This window comes from Apaloderma vittatum, unplaced genomic scaffold (genome assembly GCF_000703405.1).
Source record: "Apaloderma vittatum isolate BGI_N311 unplaced genomic scaffold, ASM70340v1 scaffold18874, whole genome shotgun sequence".
NCBI classification, from domain to species: Eukaryota; Metazoa; Chordata; class Aves; order Trogoniformes; family Trogonidae; genus Apaloderma; species Apaloderma vittatum.
In genome coordinates this window covers 23,632-44,123 of record NW_009713479.1, presented here as the reverse complement: position 1 = coordinate 44,123, position 20,492 = coordinate 23,632, and the positions used below count along the sequence as shown (strand labels likewise).

Below are 20,492 nucleotides of genomic sequence, written 5' to 3'. Positions count from 1 at the left end.
TCTTTCCACAGGTCTTTCCTGAACGTACATCATATGCAATGGAAAAACACTGCATGCCCGGCATTTAATATTTTTCACCTGTGACCTAGGATTGATGTCTATTTGACTCCCTGATTTAATCCAATGACATGTCTCAGCAAGAAAAAAAAAAACCTTTCAGAGTTTAGAAAGGAGTTGGAAAAAACTAAAGTCACGCTCAACACTTCCCCTTCCCTGGAGAGATAGGAGCACTGCTTGCCCTTTCCTGACGATAAGCATATCCTGGTGGTTAAAAATACATTTTGCTCTTACCGTAAATTCTCCATTAGCCAACTCCTTCAGCCCAGCCTATGGTGTTGGGGTTCACAGTTCCTTAGAGGCCACACGTGACCTGTGTGCATCCAAATAGACTGGAGAAAAAGCAAAATGAATAGGTCTGATCCTGCTGCAGGCTTCACCTGCAGCAGCAAAATCTGTTGAGTGGTGACAACATTCATTTCAAATGACTTGCAACTTTCCCAGGACTGCGTTAATTTTTTTGACTCTGGCTTTACAGCGGATTCCAGACAAAAAGTAAAGGGTCATATTGAATTCTGAACAGCAATTAATTCTTTAGCTAGTTTTACTGCTTCCAGTGATCGTTGTGCCCAAGGGCTTGACTTAGCAACAAGCAGGGCTCCCTGCTTGATTTGAGATTCTGGAGACCAGGAGCCAGTTACCTGCTCTGAAAAACTTCTCATCTTCTTCACCTGGAAAACTCAGCCTAGTGAAAGCCTGCTGTGAGACCTGGCCTCTGCAAAGGACATGGATGTCACCTCTCACCAAGGAGGCCCCGGCAAGCGTCTGGCTCAACAAAGCCAGGGCTGCTCTCGCACGAAAGATACCTCCACAGCAGCTCTGATCCACAGGGAGCCTTTGCCACCGCATCGCCTCTCGTCGCACGTTCCTGCTGGGAAAAAAATGGCAGGAGACTCTCCTCAGAGGCTGAGACAGAAGCTCGTGGACAACTGTGATTCCCTGTGGCACAGACATCACAGAAGTCACACCTCCTGTTGTGCAATCTCAATACATAGCATTCTTGGCATGTACCTTGCAATTAAGAAGGCACAGGGAGGCCTTGGCTCCCAGGCGTTGAGAGCCTCAGCTGAAAATTCTGTATAAGGAACCATTTCTTGATTTCTTCTGTGGTCTTTTATAAAACGAAATTGAGAGGATAAAAAGAGAAAGAAATGGAAACTTAAAATTTTATCTCCTTTGTGCATAAAAGGTAAAGGAAACCAGGCAGCAGCCCTCTTCCCTTTCTGTTAGGATTCCAGGTTGTGGAATAAAGATAAATCCAAGTTCACCCTCCTGTCTTTGTTTCCAAGACTCAGTAAGACAGGGGAGATATGGCAGAGCCCATCTACGCAACCATAACCATGGGAACACCAGCAACAAGGGTAAATCAACACGAGATTCCCTATCGTGAGCCGGTGTTTACACTGGCAGCCTCAGGCTCTCCGCACCAAACTGGCTGGCAGTTCGGGACCTGCGCTTCTCATGGTAGGGCTGCTGAAATAAGTAAGAAAAGGGTTTTATTGAGCAAATACCCACCTCTCCATCCTAATACCATCTATTTTAGAACATGTGTTTACAGCACTCAGTTTGCAACTCTGCTTTGAAGCTGTGGTATTGCCTTCACTCTCCATGTCTGAGCTATCCCAAACTTCAACTTCTCCTTGACCCCCACCTCACATTTGGCCTTGCTTCAACGTCCTTTTCTTTAAGAAAAGGTAGACAGAGCGCTGGGTGAAATTCTGTAACTGCCTGAAGATGAAAAGGTACAGGACTAGTGCAGTGGCTGTGTTCCTTGCTGCTGTTGCACTCCCTATAAACACGGATAACGCTGTCCCTCCTAACAGCCAAAAGCCCTTGCTCTGGCTCTTCTGCCTGAGCAGAGGCAGCACCGGCAGAAGCAACGGCCGGGACATCAGTACAAGGAGAACCATAGAATCACAGAGTGTTGGGGGTTGGAAGGGGCCTCTAGGGATCACCCAGTCCAACCCCTCTGCCAGAGCAGGATCCCCTAGGGCAGGTCACACAGGAACGCGTCCAGGTGGTCTTGAAAGTCTCCAGAGAAGACTCCACAACCTCTCTGGGCAGCCTGTGCCAGGGCTCCAGCACCCTCACACTAAAGACGGCATGAAGGAAGCCAATGGCTTAATGTGAGTTGCAGCTGCTTCATATCTTAAAAAAGTCCAGATCTCTGAACGTGAAGAAGTTACGCACACACGCCATGGCGCAACCGAGGGTCGTCAAATATCTGGCAGCTCTGGAATGAGCTGTTAGTACCCACCCTTGGGAGCAGTTACGCTTCACATATTTTTCTCCTCTGCTTTTAAAGGTCACATGAAAGCAGGAGTATTTGTGAAGAGGATGAGCGAAGGTGACTGCAGGGGAGAATGGAGACCTTCAAACCACTGTGAGAGCTTTTACAGGTGAGCAGAAGTTCCTTCCCACTCCCCTTTCCCCTGGAGCGGCCAACACCAAAGGCCCCACAGCCGCGAGCATTTACTGCCCAGGCAGAGCCGAAGAGAGACTGCTCCCGCCTCCCCGTGTTTCCTTAGCCTCTCCTCCTCCGTTTGTTTCCTTTGGGTTTTCCCCTTTGCTTAAAATTCTGGCATGTAGGAACGTTTAATAATAAAACAGATAACTCATGGGAGATGGTATTTATAAATCTACTACTAGAGGGTTTTTTTCTCATTTTTATAGGACCTTGAGAGAGAATCTTTTAAAAATAGAAAGAAAAAGCATAAAGAGCAGTTAACAAGTTTTCAAACCATCAATGTTTTATTTGGTTAGTTTATTAAACACCTTTAAGACAATTAATTTTGGTCTGCACCCTTCTATAAAATAATTCAAGTTCTGAACAAACCTCCAATACATAAAGCAAAGTTACTTTTACCATACGCAAATTTCAGATCAAAATACAACACTCTGTTTTCTTACACTTATAAAACCCGGTCAAATACAAACGACATTAAAAAAGATAAAACACTTTCACTGATCCTTGGTACAATATTACAGCACAATTTGCACAGTGGTAACTAAGTCCCCAAAGCACAAGTCAAATACTTTAAAAAGGGAACCTCCCTTTAGCCACCCAACGTTATACTGAACACGTAAATGAAGCGAGTGCTACTTAATCCAGGAAAATCCTCGTGTCCCTTTTCCTATCGTGTGAGAGCCACCAAGCAATTCTGCGAGGCAGCTTACTGGTAAGTAACCAAACAGCTTTCCTGCTCTGCTGTTACCATTTGATGTGCAACTACTCCATGAAAACAAATGGATGGAGGTGGACCAGACTCTGCACTGGGCAATTGACAGCAACTAAAGTAAACCAAGAAATATGTATTATTCTAATAACAAATTGTACAGCTCTTTAGAAAAAAAAGAACACCAAATTATCTGTGGGTACAATTGGAGTCACTAACTTTTTCTTTCAAGACATCTAATGTAGACACAGAGTGCTTTCAAATTGTTGAGAGTTTGTTCCACTGCAAACCCCAGTGTTTCAGCAACAGGTCAAAGTGCCATTAAAATTGCACATTTTTCTTCAATTATGAGAATACACGGTTACATGCAATGTTCATTTGTTTCTACACCTAAAAGCTTGCACTTAAACTCACCTATGAATGATGTGGGGGATGTCTTACAAAACAGAAAGAACAAGAAGAACTAAAATGCAAACATAAAATGAGAAAACTGACATGTCAGTTAAACATTCCCAGAAAGGTTCTACTTAACAAGCTTTACAGTAACACCTCGAGAAAGTGAAATCAGAGCAATAACAGAAGGGTCTGATGTATCAAACTGGGGTTATACTTTGCACAGGCAGTCAAGGCAATTGCACTGCAGTGCAACTAAAAGGTATTTTTGCCTGCAGTTCTGCAAACCCCTTGTCCCCCCCCACCCCCAAAACTACAAATTTTACTTACAATTCAATTTCAGTTAGTCTCAGCTAAGGTGAAAATGTGCACGTAATTAAACGGAAAAATACACTAATGGATCTAACTTTCCTCTCCTCCCTCCCCCAAACCCATGTCACTCCCATTAGGATACCACACACTTCCACAGCTTTTCCTATCTGTTAACACCGGTGTTACCCTGACAGAAGAAGGAGAGTTGCACACTGCACAAAGAGTACATGTTTAAATAATGCTCAAGTGTAAACAACATAGGATGGAAACAGTGTTAAGAATATCCCAGTGAGGTACAGCAAAAAACTTAATTTGCTAATTTAGTCTTTTAAGTGCAATTGAAACACTGCGTACTGCCCTTCTCCTAAAAGATCCCTCTGTAATTAAGCTACACTACTAGGCTTATTCCCTTAAAGCTACATACCCATGCTTTAACTCATTGTATTGACTTAATGCAAATATTTGTGGGGGAAAATTAACTAACAGGGTTAATTAAAATTCCTGTAGTATTCAAAAGGAATGATAGTAAAGGGATCAACCATGGAAAATGCGGTAATACACGTTTTTAAAAAATATCTCCAATAATTCTAAACACAAAACAGCAAGTATATTTTGAAAAAATGCATAGAAACCCTGTCAATACAAAAATCCCCACTAAAATTACACAACTAAGCAATTCTAATCTAAGTATTTATGTGCTTTTCCTATAAAGGCCACTTGGACATACAAATACAAAAAAATTTACATTTTTCCCAAAAATAAATTATTTGTTCCTCAATTAAAAATACTGAATATGGAAGCATAATAACCCTCTTGCATGCCAGCTGCTTACCCGCAGCGGCTACTTTCAAAGAAGAAAACCCCCCAATATTTTCAGTCACCAAAAGAAATAAGAAACGTCTTCAGACTTTGTTCTGCCTAGCACTAAGAAAACCCGGGGTTTAGGAATTGAAGAGGCCGAACCCCTTACACCGTTTGTGCTGGGGAGGGAATGAACACAGAGAGACACCTACACAGAGATTTTCCGTTTGTCTCCCGTGTTATGCACCGAAATCCCTTTTTGAAATCAGAGAAATAAGGTTAACCTGAATTAAAGATAAGACAGTAAATGGAGTTAGGAAGGAGAAGCAGAACCAGCCGGGTTAAGGGAGTGACAGATACAGGTGAACTACTTGGAAAGGCGGCACAAGAAGGTGAAAAGACATGATCAACTGGTAGAGAAGAGCTACTCACGGGGTGTGGAACCAGGGGAAAACAGTACCGGTTTTATTAGTATTTAATAGGGGGAACAAGAGGAACACAAGGAACAAAACTTCACTGGAAAAATGAAACAATGGGAGAACAAAGAACCTTTCCCAGCAGTCCTGACCACATGGGCATTTATCCCTGAATTACCACGGAAGCAGCAAAATCAACTCAAACACACACACACAAGCGGTGGAAATGAAAACGTAACTTGGACTGAACCTGAGACATCACAGGTATTCTTCACCGTAAGCACTGAACAACGTTTGAGCAACACCGGAACAGAAACGCAAGACCTACATCTACCTGGAGGGGCACCGCAAACCCAAAATGCCTGACACGCTCGAGAGCAATGAGATGCTAACGTTGTGCAGGGGCCCCTAACTTACTCCAGTGAGTAAGCTGCACTGGTGAGTTTACAAGAGGAGCTCCGACTGACACCAACACAAGCCTGACAGGAGGGACAGGGACATACTGCCACAGCACGTCACTCAGTCAAAACACCTCACAAACCGACGGCGAGCTGAGGGGGAAGGAGGAAAACCAGTAAGCAAGAGTTGATACAAGATTCTCGGGCAGCCATTGAGTACAAGCTCTCCTAACCTTGGACCAAGGACTGGATTTGGAAGGACGCAAGAGCCACTCATCTTCTGCATCACAAGGAATCCAGCTCTCTGGTGTGCTGTATTGCATAGTTTGACTGAGGCCAAAGAGCGTTTACGTCTTACTTTCCCCTGTTTTTAACAGGGGTAACTCAACATACTCAGGTCAGAGCATTCCAAAACAATCCCCAAGCGATTCATGGATTCATTTCTAAAGTGGCACAGGAAGATTTTGGGGTGGGCACATAAACAAGGAAAAAACACCATTCCCAAACAAAGCACAGGACCCACAGAAAACGTATGCACATAAAAAGCCTGAAACAGTAAACAGCTCCGTAACACAGAGGTCAACAGGAACAAATCTTGCTCACAAGGTGCACGCCAGCAATGGTAAACAACCAGGTGAGTGTTTCTACCACACCACATTGACACATCTTTTTTTGTAGAGGAAGTGGCAATATATTCTGACAATATCCCAGTAATCATCAAGATGTTACATTTGACAGAACGCTGAACCTTTATGAGAGCAGCAGCAATGTGGTGCAACACCCTCCTGTTACTTGGCTCACGGAATACAAATATCATAAATCGGATTCATCAGTGTAGTTATTTCATTCTCTTCCACTAAAATAGAATATCGTACAGTACAAAGTTGACTGAGCATATTAGTCTTTATTTACACAATATGTATTTCAATTCCTTAGCCCCATTCTACAAGATTCATGGTACTCAGAAATGAAGGTACAGCATCTAGCACGAAGAAGTTTTGCTGCTTCTTTTTGAAGATAAAATTAACACAGTCTTAGCCTGTCAAGGTCCCACTTTGGATTATTAAACAGCAAGCATACAAAGTGGGAAGCAGTTACATATTTGTTCTCTCAAACAAAAAACAGGTGGGGAAAAACAGGTGGCCAGGAGCTCTCCAGTTTAGGCCGATACTTGCTGTTCCACCCTGCAGAAAGAGTTCCAGAACCCGCAATATTTCCAGATTTAAATACAGCAAATGCAAAATATTAGATCTCCTATAACACTCAGCCTGTAAACGTCTATATCTTACCCTTAGGTAAGGGACAGGGTAGACCCATCCTTACCCATGCGGCCAGGGCGCAGACTGTGCACAGTCCTGGCAACAGACACTCCTCACAAAGGCCACCGGCCCGTGGTGCCTGGACAAGTTCAGATGGTGCAGAGAGCAGCACCTGACATATGACCTAGGAGAAGGACAAGGCAGTCTCTGGAGCCTTTTCAAAAGGCTAAAGGGCCCTTAGAGCCACGCTGAGAACTGCCACACCACTGGGACCGTGAAGCCTACAGAAAGGCAGTAACATGGCGTCTGGAAATGGGACAAGCTCAAGCATCAGCCTCTGACCTCTCCTGCTGCTTCGGGCAGGGCAGGAGCCTGATTTTTTCATGTCCTCCACAGAATTAAGTGTTAAGTTACCAAATCCCTAAACTGAACTGATGATATGGATTAAAGACAGCACAATAAGGACTAAACAAAAAGTTCCTACAGAGGACTAAAATACAGCTCTCTACTCCATGGCTTGCATCTACAAGAACCTTTTCCCTCAAAGCTCTACCATCACTCTAGCCAGGGCAAGTCAGTAGCTTCTCTCCTTCTACCTCCTGACCAGATACGGGACCAGGTGGCTAAACCCTCCAGAGTGAACACACCTTGCCAGCCACCAAAACAAGGGCTGAACAGGTGAGATCTGGGGCAAAACCCACATCTGGCCCAACATCCAGATGTTCCGACAGCCAGAAGGTCAGCGTGTCCCATACACCCAGGGAACAATGTGCAGTCAGTCCTGGGACCGAGCCCGAGAAGATTAAGATTTATCACAGAATCATAGAATGGCCTAGGCTGGAAGGGACCTTAGAGATCATCTAGTTCAACCTCCCTGTTTTGGGCAGGGACGCCACCTCTCGACTAGACCTGGCAACACATGGGGACCGAGCGGGAATCGAACCCGCGATCTTGGTGTTGGTCATTGTTGTCAGCACCGCGCTCAAACCACTGAGCTAACCAGCCCCCCACGACGGCAATCAAAAGCTCTGGAATTAGCAGCTCATAGGTAGAGCCGACAGAGACACCACGAGCTCCTTGTTTCATCCCGACAGTCTGTGCCAGCAAAATGTTTGCTACACTTCATTCAAATACCAGCCGCTACTTAACATTTTAGAGGAAAATGTTCCCCATGAAGCATTTCTTGGTCTTGCCTTTACAAAGAAAAAGGTGGTCTTCTCCTATCACGTTTTGTATTAAGGCCCTTGACAGTTTGGAAGCTGTCTTTATGAAAAGGGATGTTTTCTAAAAACAGGACTGAGTACTCAAAAAACCAACCAGCGAACAAACAGGAGCTGATTATCAGCTTACATTGGTACTTTAAGAAGTCGAGCACAGTGTAAGGAATTCAGAAGTGTCAAAATAGCACCTTTAGAAGCAGAAGGAAACACTCTGTATTTTTTTTTTGTAAAAAAAAAAAATAAACTTTTTTCAAGCTAAGCAACACCCTGCATACTTGAAGATACCAAAGAAACAGGCAAATATATAATATCAGGTATGGAAGGTCAGTATTTATTTGGACAGTTTTTCCTCTGAAGTAAGTAAATGCAGAATTCCATGGAAAAAAATATCCAGATTAGACATTACAGAAGAATCAGTGATTCTCTCTATTGAGACAATGGATCAGGTTCACAGGCAAAACAGTGCAGAGTAGAGAGAAAACTAAGCTGATCTGTCCTGAAAAGAGTTGTGACTTCTAGTTTTTAAACAGATTTTTTTCCTATTTAAAAATTGTCAGGACAGTCTTTCAGCTGCTTCCCTCATTTACAAGTATAATAGTTACTTTCAAGTAATATGATTTTTTTATTTACTTTTTACAGCAGCTGCAGGTCAGCCTTGATCTTTTTGTACAGAAACATGCATTTAAAATGAAATTAAAGTAAACTGTCCTTGGACAATGGCATCATTCTGCCCTGCTTCTCGTCTGCTTTTAGTTTTTTCTTGAAGGACAAAATGCAATTTAAACCAAAACAAAAAAGATTTGACAAAGTGCAAAGGAAAAAAAAAAATGAGGTAGCTGGGAATAGGGGCTTTACCCCAGGGACAAGGCAGCAGACTTCCAGCCACAAGGAACACACACGGGCGTGAGCTACACCCCTTCCACCTGCTGGATGGCTCGGGATGCTTGGGTGAGCTCTGCTCTGCCGATGTGGTTTTACAAGCTTGACGAAAAGTCACTCCATCGTGGATTAAGCACTCTCCCCACATCCACCAAGCGGAGTTAAAGGACGCGGACACGCGCAGAAAGCCAGCACGCTGAGAGAACAAGCGTGGGTGGGCGCTCTCCATCGCACAGGAGCCCTCCCTAGGGATCAGCGGCAAAAGCACCACCTTCAGAAGTGAACTTGGGGCAAGCACAAGTGAAATCCTGTCAGTAAGAGCAAAAGGCCAAAGAGCCGAGACCAGAAAGTAGCACTGTGCGTGAGGCACACCCAGAAATCTGCTTCTGCTGGTTCGACAGCGCTTCAGGGGCAACTCTCCGCCGGCCCCCACCTCGAGTCCTCTCCGGCACTCGCCATGCCGGCAGCTGGGCAACGGCCCAGCCACGTTCCCAAACACCGAGGGCAGCAAGGAGGGGCAGTTACACGAGCTCTGTGCCAAAAATCTGCCTCTTGCCCCATCGGGTACACACAGCAAGGCCATGAATACGGAGATACGTAAGTAGCATAAGGCAAATCTTCCTCCTCCCCTTTAACACTGCAACGCTGCCTTCTGGAGTCCACCAGAACAGAGCTTGCTGCTTACATCGATTAAACTAAGACACAACAGAATACTCACCGTACATTGCAAAATACAGTCTCAGTCCCCTAAATAAAAAAAGCTTCAGTTACAAGAAGCAAATCATTAGGTTTCGGAAGTCATGGAGGGGAATTAAAAAAAAAAAAAGCAGCTTAAAATTGATTTAGCAGCTGTTTCCCCAAACAAACAAAAGCTAGAACAGAACCTGGTTTCTCTAAGCAATCCAAGACTGCTTTGGACTAGTTTAAGACTAGTTCCTGAAAGAGTTTGAAACTATTTCTTCAGAGGGTAATCCTTGGTTTCCCTTCAGAAACTTTAACAAGCGTTTTAAGAACATCAGCTTTGTTCAACTTGTTCACCTTGCCAGACACCCCCGTGTACTGGTTTACCTACTCTAGTAATTACGCAGGCTTTGCTTTTTAAGACCTAAAAATAGCAGAACAAGCAACAAGGATGATAATACTTTCCTGCTATCGTGTGTAAATTAGTAAGACAGATGCTGCCCAGCCGAAGCTTTAGCACACAAGATCACTGAGGCGAGAATCTCAAGAACAGCCAGGGATAAAGTTTTTGTAGCATGCTGAAATTTAGATTTTCCCAAAATGGCTCTTGCTTTCCCCAGGTACACTAATGTTCCCCAGGTTTTTGTTTATTCTGAAATCAGTACTGGTGACAGCATGCTAACAGAATGCATCAAAATTATACTCATAAAAGCCCTGCACTGTACAGCCTGCTTAAAAGGTATCTTTCACGCTCTGACTGGCTCTAGAACTACAGATTAGAGAAATTTGCCCTTGACAGAAACAGAGGATGTCTTAGTATTAAGTGAAAAGAAGGGAAAGAGGAAAGACAAAGAATAAACAATAAGCCAAGGGCATTAAGTGGTGATTCAAAAGCACCTAGTATTAAACAAAAAAATTAACTTTCATGTTTTACCAGTAGAATAATGTTACTTACACTGGTGATGCTTCCTTTCTATCTTATTATAGTAATTAGATCCATCAGCTTTTACAAGGGCTCAGTACAGTCTCATTTCATTATGAAAAATCAAGGGCACAGGTAGGCAATGGCATTGAGCATGTTCATTTACTGACGGGCTCTAGCAGGTGTTCATTATTCACATGAAACCTTGCAAAAAACACTGGGCATCAAGATTTAGCCTTTTACATTGAGAAGCTACAATTTTCCAGCTCATTTTTCAAGACATTTCAATAGATTATTTCAAATAGCTTTCAAATATTATTCTAAACAAACCCTTTATGTATTTTAATTGTTTTCATAACTAATAAGCAGCTACCTAGAATAAGCCATTTAAAAAATATATCTTTCTATCACCAATAAATTCATAACATAATCAATCACTCGTTGGTAGCAGTTTATAGCTTAATTCTCCTATTCCCCTTAACGCTTTTTAGCAGGTATTTATCTAGTTAGGCACTTGGCATGGCCTTAGTCTATTTTTTGTTTTTTAGCTTACCTGTCAGACAAAATTTGAGAGAACTGATTATTCGAGTATAATTGCAGTTAGATTGCAAAGTCACACAGGGCAGAGCTGATCAGAGACGTCACCTTAAAGCCTGGCTGCAACCCCTCCTACAGTAAGGAGTTTCCCAGAAAAAGAAACCCAAACACCACCATCCCAAAACAACACAAAACAACCCCCCCAAAACCCGATCAAATCAAAAAACCCAACCAAAACCCGCAAGGATGCTGGAGAGCAGGTGCCCAACCTATCAGTAACTTCAGAGCACACAGATGTGACCCCTACAGAACACGGGCGGTGTTTCACCCAAAGCTCACAGGCTTTACAGTGGTATCTCCAAGGCAGCTTTTACCGGCTCACCCTCCTCATCTTCAGTGATGAGACAGATCTCTTCGCTCTCCTCTCACGAGCTGTGTGCCAGGGAAGCACAAACCCCACTGACACAGCTCTCAGCTCCGATAAGAAACAAGGAAGAGCAAAAGAAAATGGCAAATGTCAAACGGCTGCAGCACTGACGGCTGAAAGGCAGGCCTGTGCTCGATCCTTAACGGGGAAAGGAAAGTTAAGACGGAAATAGGAGCCTCTAACTCCAAAACAAACGTATATATAATTAACGCCCCTCCCACCAACCTGAAGAAGCTGTTTAAATACTCCAAAGGGTTAAGAGAACACAAGCTCCCAAACCTCAGTGCTAACATTGGAGGCAGAAAGGATCCATACCCCAAATTAAATAACCCCTTGGAAAGCATCGCTGGGAGTGGCACCAGAGCACACCTTAGAGACCACCATCAGTACGCCTGTGTCCCTGGGTATCGTCACACTTCCCGACACACAGCTTTCCTTCTGCAGGCAAGATTAATTCCAGAAAATGGCACTGTATCTAAGGTTTTATAATTTTAAATAATAAAACTTGTCAGCTGCCGTTTACTGTATACTTGCATGGCACTCGTGCTCTGCTAGAGAGCAAAGTGTCCATGTGCATCACACTGAGTGATGTCTCAAGGCAGCTGTGAAGAGTAACACAAACCTGCAGAAGAGTATTAAAAAAAGAAAATATTTATAATGTTTTAAATAGCATTCATTTAAAACAACAGCAAAGGAAGCACTGCTCTTTGTTGGAACACAGTGAATTTTAAGCATCTCTGTATTTTAATAGAACCATTAAATTATTCTTATTTACAGAGGAAACCAAAAGTTTGGCACTTGTAACAACTTGCATTTGTTATTGCATCCTGCACTTTGCGTGGCACACAGGGCTCCCAGAACTCGTGCATGTTGTGCAGCCACGGTGTTTATGGAACCAGCCAGAGAAACTGCAGCTCAAACCGAAAAAACACTCCCTAAACCCCTCACTTCTGTACTTGTGCATTTACCAGGTCACGCAGGCACAAGACCTATTGCAATAAAGAAATTAAGCCGCCTGGTGTTTTCTGGAACGGGAGGTTATAGACCAAGCCAGGCGCTTCAGCAGCTCTGATAGAAAACAAAAAGATTTTCAGCAAGAACTCCACCTCAGAAGCCGGCTGTGTGATGTGCGAGTTTTGTGCAGTGAAAAGTAAAGCGGGCAGAGCCTGCCCACAGTTAGTGGGGCGATTTTGTAAATTCACCGCTATCTTCTTAAGTAATCTCACCTTGATTTGCCTTCAGTTTGAAGATGAGGTAAAGCTACGGAAAGACACTTCACCAGGAAGAGCTGAGCTGATACAGCATTTTCACAATTACTAGAACTTAAGGAATAGCTGATAAAACATGTGAGGACAGGCAGACCTTGCTGCGGTGTAACAAAGCAGAAGGTTCCTCGGGATGCCTCTTTTTCAGGTTACAAGAACAGAATGAATGAGAATTTGAAATCCAACACTGACTCCTTAGGAACACGAGCATCTCCGAAGGCCACATGATGAACAGAGACAAGGGCAGGCGTGTGCCTCCCTAAGAACCCAGGAGATTGATTTTATGAGGGCAACAGCACTTTACACCTTTGCCTCTGCCATCATGCGTTCTGCTGTGTGGAGCAGACACAAGACTAGACGTGTAAAACAAGCACAAAAGACACTGTTGTGTGCTTATAGTATTATCTCTTTTTCCCCATTTGTACACTCAAACTTTTGATTTTACTCTTAAATAGCAATTTCAGAGTTTTTCAAAAAATAACCTGAAAAAAGGAAGGGAAAAATTTTTAGGGGGGGAACTGTGGTAAGAGGTGGAGCGAAGGGAGGAAAAAAAAGCCACCACTACCCCCATCTTCCACAACACGTACCCCATATTTGGTGATTTTATGATTACAATGGCTGGGGTTTGCCCAACTCCATGGCAGGGGAAAGGACAGGACACATAGGCCTGACCCAAGTCACTCAAGCCCTAGTCAGTCCTCATTTGGGATTGTGCTGAGCTTGACAAGATGCAACCAACTGTCCAAGAGCTGAACCCAAGGACCCGGCCCCGATGCGAGGTGCGGCGGGCACCGGCTCAGCAGCACTCTTCAGCAATACAGACATCGGTCTCAAAGCATTTTCAATGCTGTGATCAGCTCTCGACCCCAGCGAAGCACCTGGTTTGGGACATCAGGAAGGAAGATGCCTAAAAACCTGATGCTTGGAAACCAGAAAACTGCACCGACAGTTGACTAAGAAAATCACTGAAAAAGTCAACTGCAGCGGAGCCGGCAGGTTTTGAGTGCCGATTCACAAGCTGGAAGGAATTAAGGTTACTGTGTCATAAACTGCCAAACCACCTAAGGCCTCCGGACTGCAAACTGTTTCTCAGCCACCACAGGCAGGGTACACAGCTGCCAGGAAGGCAGGGACAGCTGGGGTGGCACGTACCAGGGAATCCAGTTCACTCTATAGCTGTTCAACAGGCTCAGGAAACCGGTGACCTCCCTGCACTCAGCACCTCGGGTATCAAAGCCTCCCCTCCCTACTGTGGTTGACCATCTCTTTCCCAAGACAAGTCGGAGGTCAGCTATCCCTCTCTCACACACCAACACCCATGCAACCAGGCTCTCCCTGGAGAAAGGAGAGCCTTGGCTTCCGAGCCTGGCTCCAGACTGGGAAGCAATCAAAGCTGGTTACGATACATCTCAAGAGATGCGCTCATCACCAGGCTTGCAGATGAGAAGCGGACAGACAGACGGACACATGCCAGACCCTTTTCTTCCACAGGCACAGAGAGGCTAGAACATCTCCTCGACTGGCCCCAGACAGCGCAGATGGGGAATGATCCCCGTTCCCTTGAAGCAAGGGCAAGGAACTAATTTTTGAGATCTCAGGAGCGCTTAAGTCTTCGGCTTGAACACACTCCCGAAACTCCAGGAGACGTCCCCAGAGACTTGGTCCCTGGCTGCCAGCTGCGCCAAAAGTGACAGCAGTACACATCTGCTAAGGAATTAAGTTTATAACTGTTTCAGGTGAAAAGGCTTAAACTTCTTGGTCAAAACTCACCGAATGCGTTCAGACTACGCTCCAATTACCAGTAGATTTGTTTCATTTATGGAAAAAAAAAGAAAAGTAAGAATACCTACTGTTAATCCTACTTTAAGTGTAAACATTTGGTTCAGTAACTTTAACTGCAAAACACTGCTAGAGTATACATGATTTGGATTTATTATGTGCATTTATTATGTAGGTTTTCTGGATGTTGAATGCCCTCAAGTGTACAGGGAAGCTATGGGGACTCAAGAGATAGCAGCGCGCAATATTCTGAATAACATTTTCAAAAGTTTCCTAAGTCACTTGGAAAACTGAGCTCAAAAGTGTAATACATACTTAAGAACATTCATCACTTTTGAATACGGGATCTTGGCACTTTGTCTAAAAAAATAAAAAATTGAACAATGTTAAGATTTTCAAAAAAGGGAAAAACTAACAGCACTTGATTTATTTCACAAGACAACCAAGGATGGAAATAGTGGTTCACATTTCTGTAGTAAAGCATTATATATAAATTTAAAATCTAAAGACATATATATATATATACACACACATCAAGTTTACTGCAATGCATAAATATATAAACTTTTTAATATGCCAACTAATATAGGTCAGAAAACTGATGTATATAGTTCAAGTTTTGCAGCACTTCAGCATTGTAAAAAATAAAATAAAAATAAATAATGGTCAGTGAATTGGCTGCTGCCCTCTTGGGTTTTCCCCCCCCCCTCACCTCTTTGCTCAGAGTAATTCCAATCACACATCTGTGTCATGGAAGGACTGAGCAGAAATTAAGTTTCAGAATGTCTCTTCAAGGAATATTTAGCAAAATATAACTACTTTGTACTAGTTGGGATTTTTATTTCAGTGAATTTAAGATGATTCAATATAGATGACAAAGGTTTACACTAACACAACTGAGGGCAGAGATTGGCTTGTCTGAGGTCCACAAAGTTGCAGAGTGGAAAGTATTGTACCTAGTTATAATACTGGTTACACAAAGCGTCTTTTTTTTTTTCTGAGGGGCAGGAGGTCTTATTTCTGTTTCCATCTCTCCTGTTTTATTCCTTTTAAATAAATACAGGTTACGTCCCACCCATCACAACAATAATGAAATCAAAAATTGAGGTAAAAGTGTTCTACCAGCTGATCTTGACTACAAACAAAAGTCAATTAAATATCGCTACTGATGTGAACAAGACCTAGTAAGAAATAAAATGCAAGACACTAAATTCTTCACTATCACCACACCATGAAGCCCAGCTTTCAAAGTCAGATAGCAGTAAACAAGACTATACCTTAACACGGAAATCATCAGTAAATCAACTTTTGATCCCAATTTAAAGTCACTGTACAAATTTCCCTTAACTTAGTCCAAACATCACATCTTCTGCAAAACAAATAGATCCTTGTCATAGTCCCCGTTTGTTCTAAAAGAGATAAAATGCACCTTTCCATAATCCTCCGTCTTAAAACCCACTCTTAGTCTGCCAGCAATCTGAAGTAAAAAGGAACACAAGCTATTGTTTTTTTTTTAAATTCGTCACGTTTTGTTGTCTTTTCCCAAAAGCAGCAATTATCATTACCTGTTCCAAACACCGTTTCCCTCTTTTGCCTCAAGGAAACGGCCATCAAAGCCCACCCAGAAATGCACAGCACCCTCCGTACACCAGTTCATCAGGCTATTCAAATGACGGCGTAGAAAAAAGTCTACTTCTCTGTAGTATACTGTATTCATTTCAGATTAGTCCATTTTAAATATATTAAAAATATTTGTAGGAATGAAAACATTGCAAATGAATGAAAAACCGTATGTACACACCTCCACCATTTTTAGGCACAGACCTTAACTTCTGAGGAAGGACTAGGAATAAAAGGTGCAACCACCAACGTCTCCTACGGCATCACGGTCCAACAAGTCTTTGCAGTACACCAGGGAGGTTGGTTATAGTAGAGTTTCTTGTGTGTTACAGCTATCCAGTCCAAGATAGCACATTTATCCTTATCAGTTCCCCTCAGGGGAAACTCATCTTAAATCTTTTCTTTGATTTTGCTTTTCAATAAACTTTGCCAAAGGAATACCAATTCCCACTGGTTTCAGACACAAAAAACCTCCTTCAATAACACGGCCTCAACTCCAAATGGTTACAACTGAAGGTGTTTCCTTGTTCCCCCCTTTTATTTCCCCCCCCTCTTCTTTTTAATGTATACTTAAGTTATTTGTTCCTGAAACAAGAACTGAGACTCAAGCTTTTTAAGCATTTAAAACAAAAACAGTTACCATACCAAAGCACAGCATACAGTGTAAGTTTCGGCTGTAATTTCTCAGCTTTTCCTTTATATAGAGCTATATTATGGTGGACTGCGCAGAATTCTTCCAGTCTCCTCCACTGCCAGCATACGGATCACGGAGAAGGTACACGGATGCGGAATAACCCTTGTTGAAGCTGCAGTCGAAAGAGCTTGCAGTTTGCAATCCGCAAAGCTGCGCAGCCGGTACGGCGGAGGTCCGATGGAAATAGTGGTTTAGTGCGCTGCCAGGTCCCCGTGCTTCTTTTAAATTCTCTAACATAGTCATAATTTGTACCTGAATTTGCACATGCACAAGAAAAGATAAAATGCTTAAAAACTTCCTGTAGCTCTCACCACACTTAATTATCCCTAACAAGGATACGTGAAGGAGAGCAGGCACAGAAACCCACATCGATTCGGGATGTATGCTCAAAATTACTGTCAAGAGGACACTACTACAACACTTCTTACCTACGTAAACCTGCCACATCTGGAATTTTACTCTTTTGTATTTTGTGGAAAGCCCTGCTACACACTCACGTATGTAGATATGGCTGTGGAAAGCATGTGGTCTTCCAAATACCTTTGACAGTACAGGGCCAGCTGCTGAAAGCTGAGTATTGAATCCATTTGTTAGAACGCACGTATTTGGTTGGGATTTAGAGCTAAGAGCCGCTATCAGCACCCTGGACGATGTCCCCAAAAAGCAGAACCACCCGCTTACTGCTTCAAAGACAGGAGAAACAACCTCGGGCATTAACATTTCTTCTTCTATTTAGACAAATACAGTAATATACTCTGAGTCTTGATCTTTCCTGATCTTCAGGCTGCTAATCAACCACAAGCTGACAGCACTGCATCTGTTTCTGAAGGGCTCCAACGTACAAAACCAGCCTGGACCTTTCTCTACGTCCAGCATAATTCCCCTGCAGACAACAGTAACTTAACAGAACATGGTCCCAATGTTTTATTCTAAACAAATTCAGTCTAATTAGTGCTATGTATTTAAAAGACTGGAAGAAGACAAAGCAACAGGAGCTTATTATTTCTAATTCTGACCTGTATCCAGATCTCCAATCACATATATGCTGGCTCCAATGGGCACAGCTCCATACACGAAAGAAGAACTAGTTGGGATACATAGGTTCTGGTCATTTAGATAAATCCATCTGTAAAAATAATAATAAACACACTGTTAGGCATTTTTTATTGAGCACATTAAAAGAATTCCAGGTTCTTTTTGCAACTGCCAACTTTGAACTAAAAGCAGAATGTACAAGTTAATTTGTTAGGTAAAAATCATTGGCAACATTGTCTGGTTCAGGACAGTCTTGGCTTTTCTTAGCCAGGAGAAGCAATTGGCACTGCTGTTTGGGAAGCTGAGGATACATTCTCCTGAAATTACTGTTTTTTTCAGAATTGCTCCACTTGTCTGTGTAATCTGGAATAAATTCTTAGCGCAGTCGCGTAGTGTGACCTGGAAGAGAGCAGGCATATAAGAGAGTATCTTCTACAACAAGCTACACCAGTCAACTTTCCCTAGGGAGAAAATTTTAGGCACTGTTGTCTTAAAAATCGCTACTCAGGAGAGCATGTAAGTCTTGATAGTCCACACCAGAGGAAACAACCAATTGCTATACAGCAAGGGGTTCTTATCAAGTGGTGCCTTCTCCCATGTAACTCCCCAACTCCTTTAACTGCACTTTAGCAGGGACAAGAAATCCTCCTGTCTGGTAAGAAGAACGCCGTGCTTGGCAATGCTTAACTTTAAACAAGGGATAGGAGACCAGAAATCAGAACGGGAAGGGACTTTGGGAAAGAAATCCATTACCTGGAACTGAAACAGACCTTCCTGGCCATGTATCAAGCTCTCTTCAATCACTTTCCAGTTACAAGACCCCTGTGTTCACTTTAAGCATACTCTCACGTCAACACTGCGTCAGCCTGATCTTTCTACCAGGTGAAAGGCAGGTAAGTAAGCGTGTGCTCATCACCCACGTGGGGCACTGGCTTATAAAGATGCCTCATTTATCTAGAGTTGTCAGCGTCTTCTCTACACCTCTGAAATAAATTTCTACAAAAGGGTGCTGTAGATGCAGTGACAGTCTGTTTATCAACCTTGAAGACATACAAATCCATGTTATTTTAGCTGACTGCTCCTAAATCTTTTATTAAAAAAAATTACAGAGCACAGGAAAGTTTGAAAAACCTTTGAAAAACATGGCATGTATTTCCATGGCCATACCTGCTTAATTTGAGGAAAAAAGTTTGGATCCATGCCCATAGATACTGCTGACCTTTGGAAAGTCTCCCTTATCTTTACTCATGATTCACAAGTAAGCCTCTCTTCTGGCCCCAAAGCAGAGGCTGCTACATATCAATTATCTTGGACACAGAGATCAATTTTTAAAGGCCAAATGAAAGGATTAGACATCTGTTATTTTGTCCGTGTTATACACTGAAGGATTACGACTCTGCAGAAAGCAAGGGAAGACTTTGTAGTGGTCACAGAGAATGATGGATAAACTGAGAACAGAGAAAAGGAGAAGTCCTCTACATCGATTCAGAAACTCTGTTACAGAAGAAAAAACCTTTTGCCATCTTCCACTAGCTTCCTTTCCTTACTGTGGGAAGAGGAAGTCAGTATTTTCACTGCTTTTTAACACCAAGTTACCTAGAATTACAAAAACTGAGTAAGTGGCAGGAGGAAGACTGCAGTTCCCCTCCTCCTCTTTTTTTTTTTTAAATAGTAAATAGAGGATCATGTTGAAGAAAGGAAAAAAACAAAATCAGATGGGTGTAGTCTAGCTGCTCATCAAGTTCGAGCTTTGAAAACACGTGAATTTCAGTGGTTTGTCTACACTAGATACTCAAGATTTTGGGGTTTAAATAAAAATAAACACAACAGTGCAGGACTCAAGTATTTTCCTACTGCACATCAGGAAAGAACAATATTAAAGTATCTGCAGTTGCCAGTGAAAATTCATTTTCAACCTTTCTCAATGTGTATACTTTAAAAAACAGCACAACTTTTCAGGAACGCTCACAGCAGCTTTAGCAGTTAAAACTAGGAAGGAACAAAGACAGGAAGGGCAAGGGGTCACGTTTCATCAGGATTTGACTAAGCTCCAGCTTAGTGAGGGTTGTGCCTGCTGTTTGAGCAGCATGGAAAAAACACCACGACAAAAAACTCACAATCTTCACAAATTTGGAAACACTTCTTGGAACATAATTCTTGCGTACTTCCCTGGGATGGTTCTACTCGAACCAAATCCAAGAGTAACAGGAGGAAGGCAGGTACCTCCGTAAGCTTTTTCTCTGAAACTGAAACACGCTTCCACTCCAATTAAAAAGGGGAAGGAATCCTGACTTTCTTCAGTCTTAAAAGTGAAACAAACAGATGAATCCATCCACACTGTTGCAATCAATGAGCAGGACAGCAAGCGTTTTATTTCCGAGTGGGAGATAAATAAAAAGGTGATACAGAACCAATGTATTCCAGACACGTCACCTCAAGCTCACACCAGCTGCGAAAGGAAGCCTACGAACAAATGAAAATCTTTTCCACGTTCCTCTCATCTGACAGTGTCATCAGTCAGCCAGTTGGTTTTCTCATTGCATTTGCATAAGCACTTTCTTTTAATTAAAAACTCCTGCACATCGAATGGGAGAATCTTCCCCATTACACATATTACGTTA

The 20,492-nt window shown here is 42.7% G+C and overlaps 1 protein-coding gene across 1 annotated transcript in view; it reads right to left on the bottom strand.

Annotated features, from left to right (window-relative positions):
* Positions 1-16,906: 16,906 nt before the first annotated feature.
* The window catches only part of GAN (gigaxonin), a 25,538-nt gene continuing 21,952 nt past the window's right edge, over positions 16,907-20,492 (bottom strand). Inside the window, exons 12-13 of the mRNA XM_009868410.1 lie at positions 17,853-17,962; positions 16,907-17,088 (exon numbers count right to left, since the gene is read on the bottom strand). Coding sequence (XP_009866712.1) covers positions 16,907-17,088; positions 17,853-17,962 — 292 coding nt within the window. The remainder of the gene's footprint in view (positions 17,089-17,852; positions 17,963-20,492) is intronic.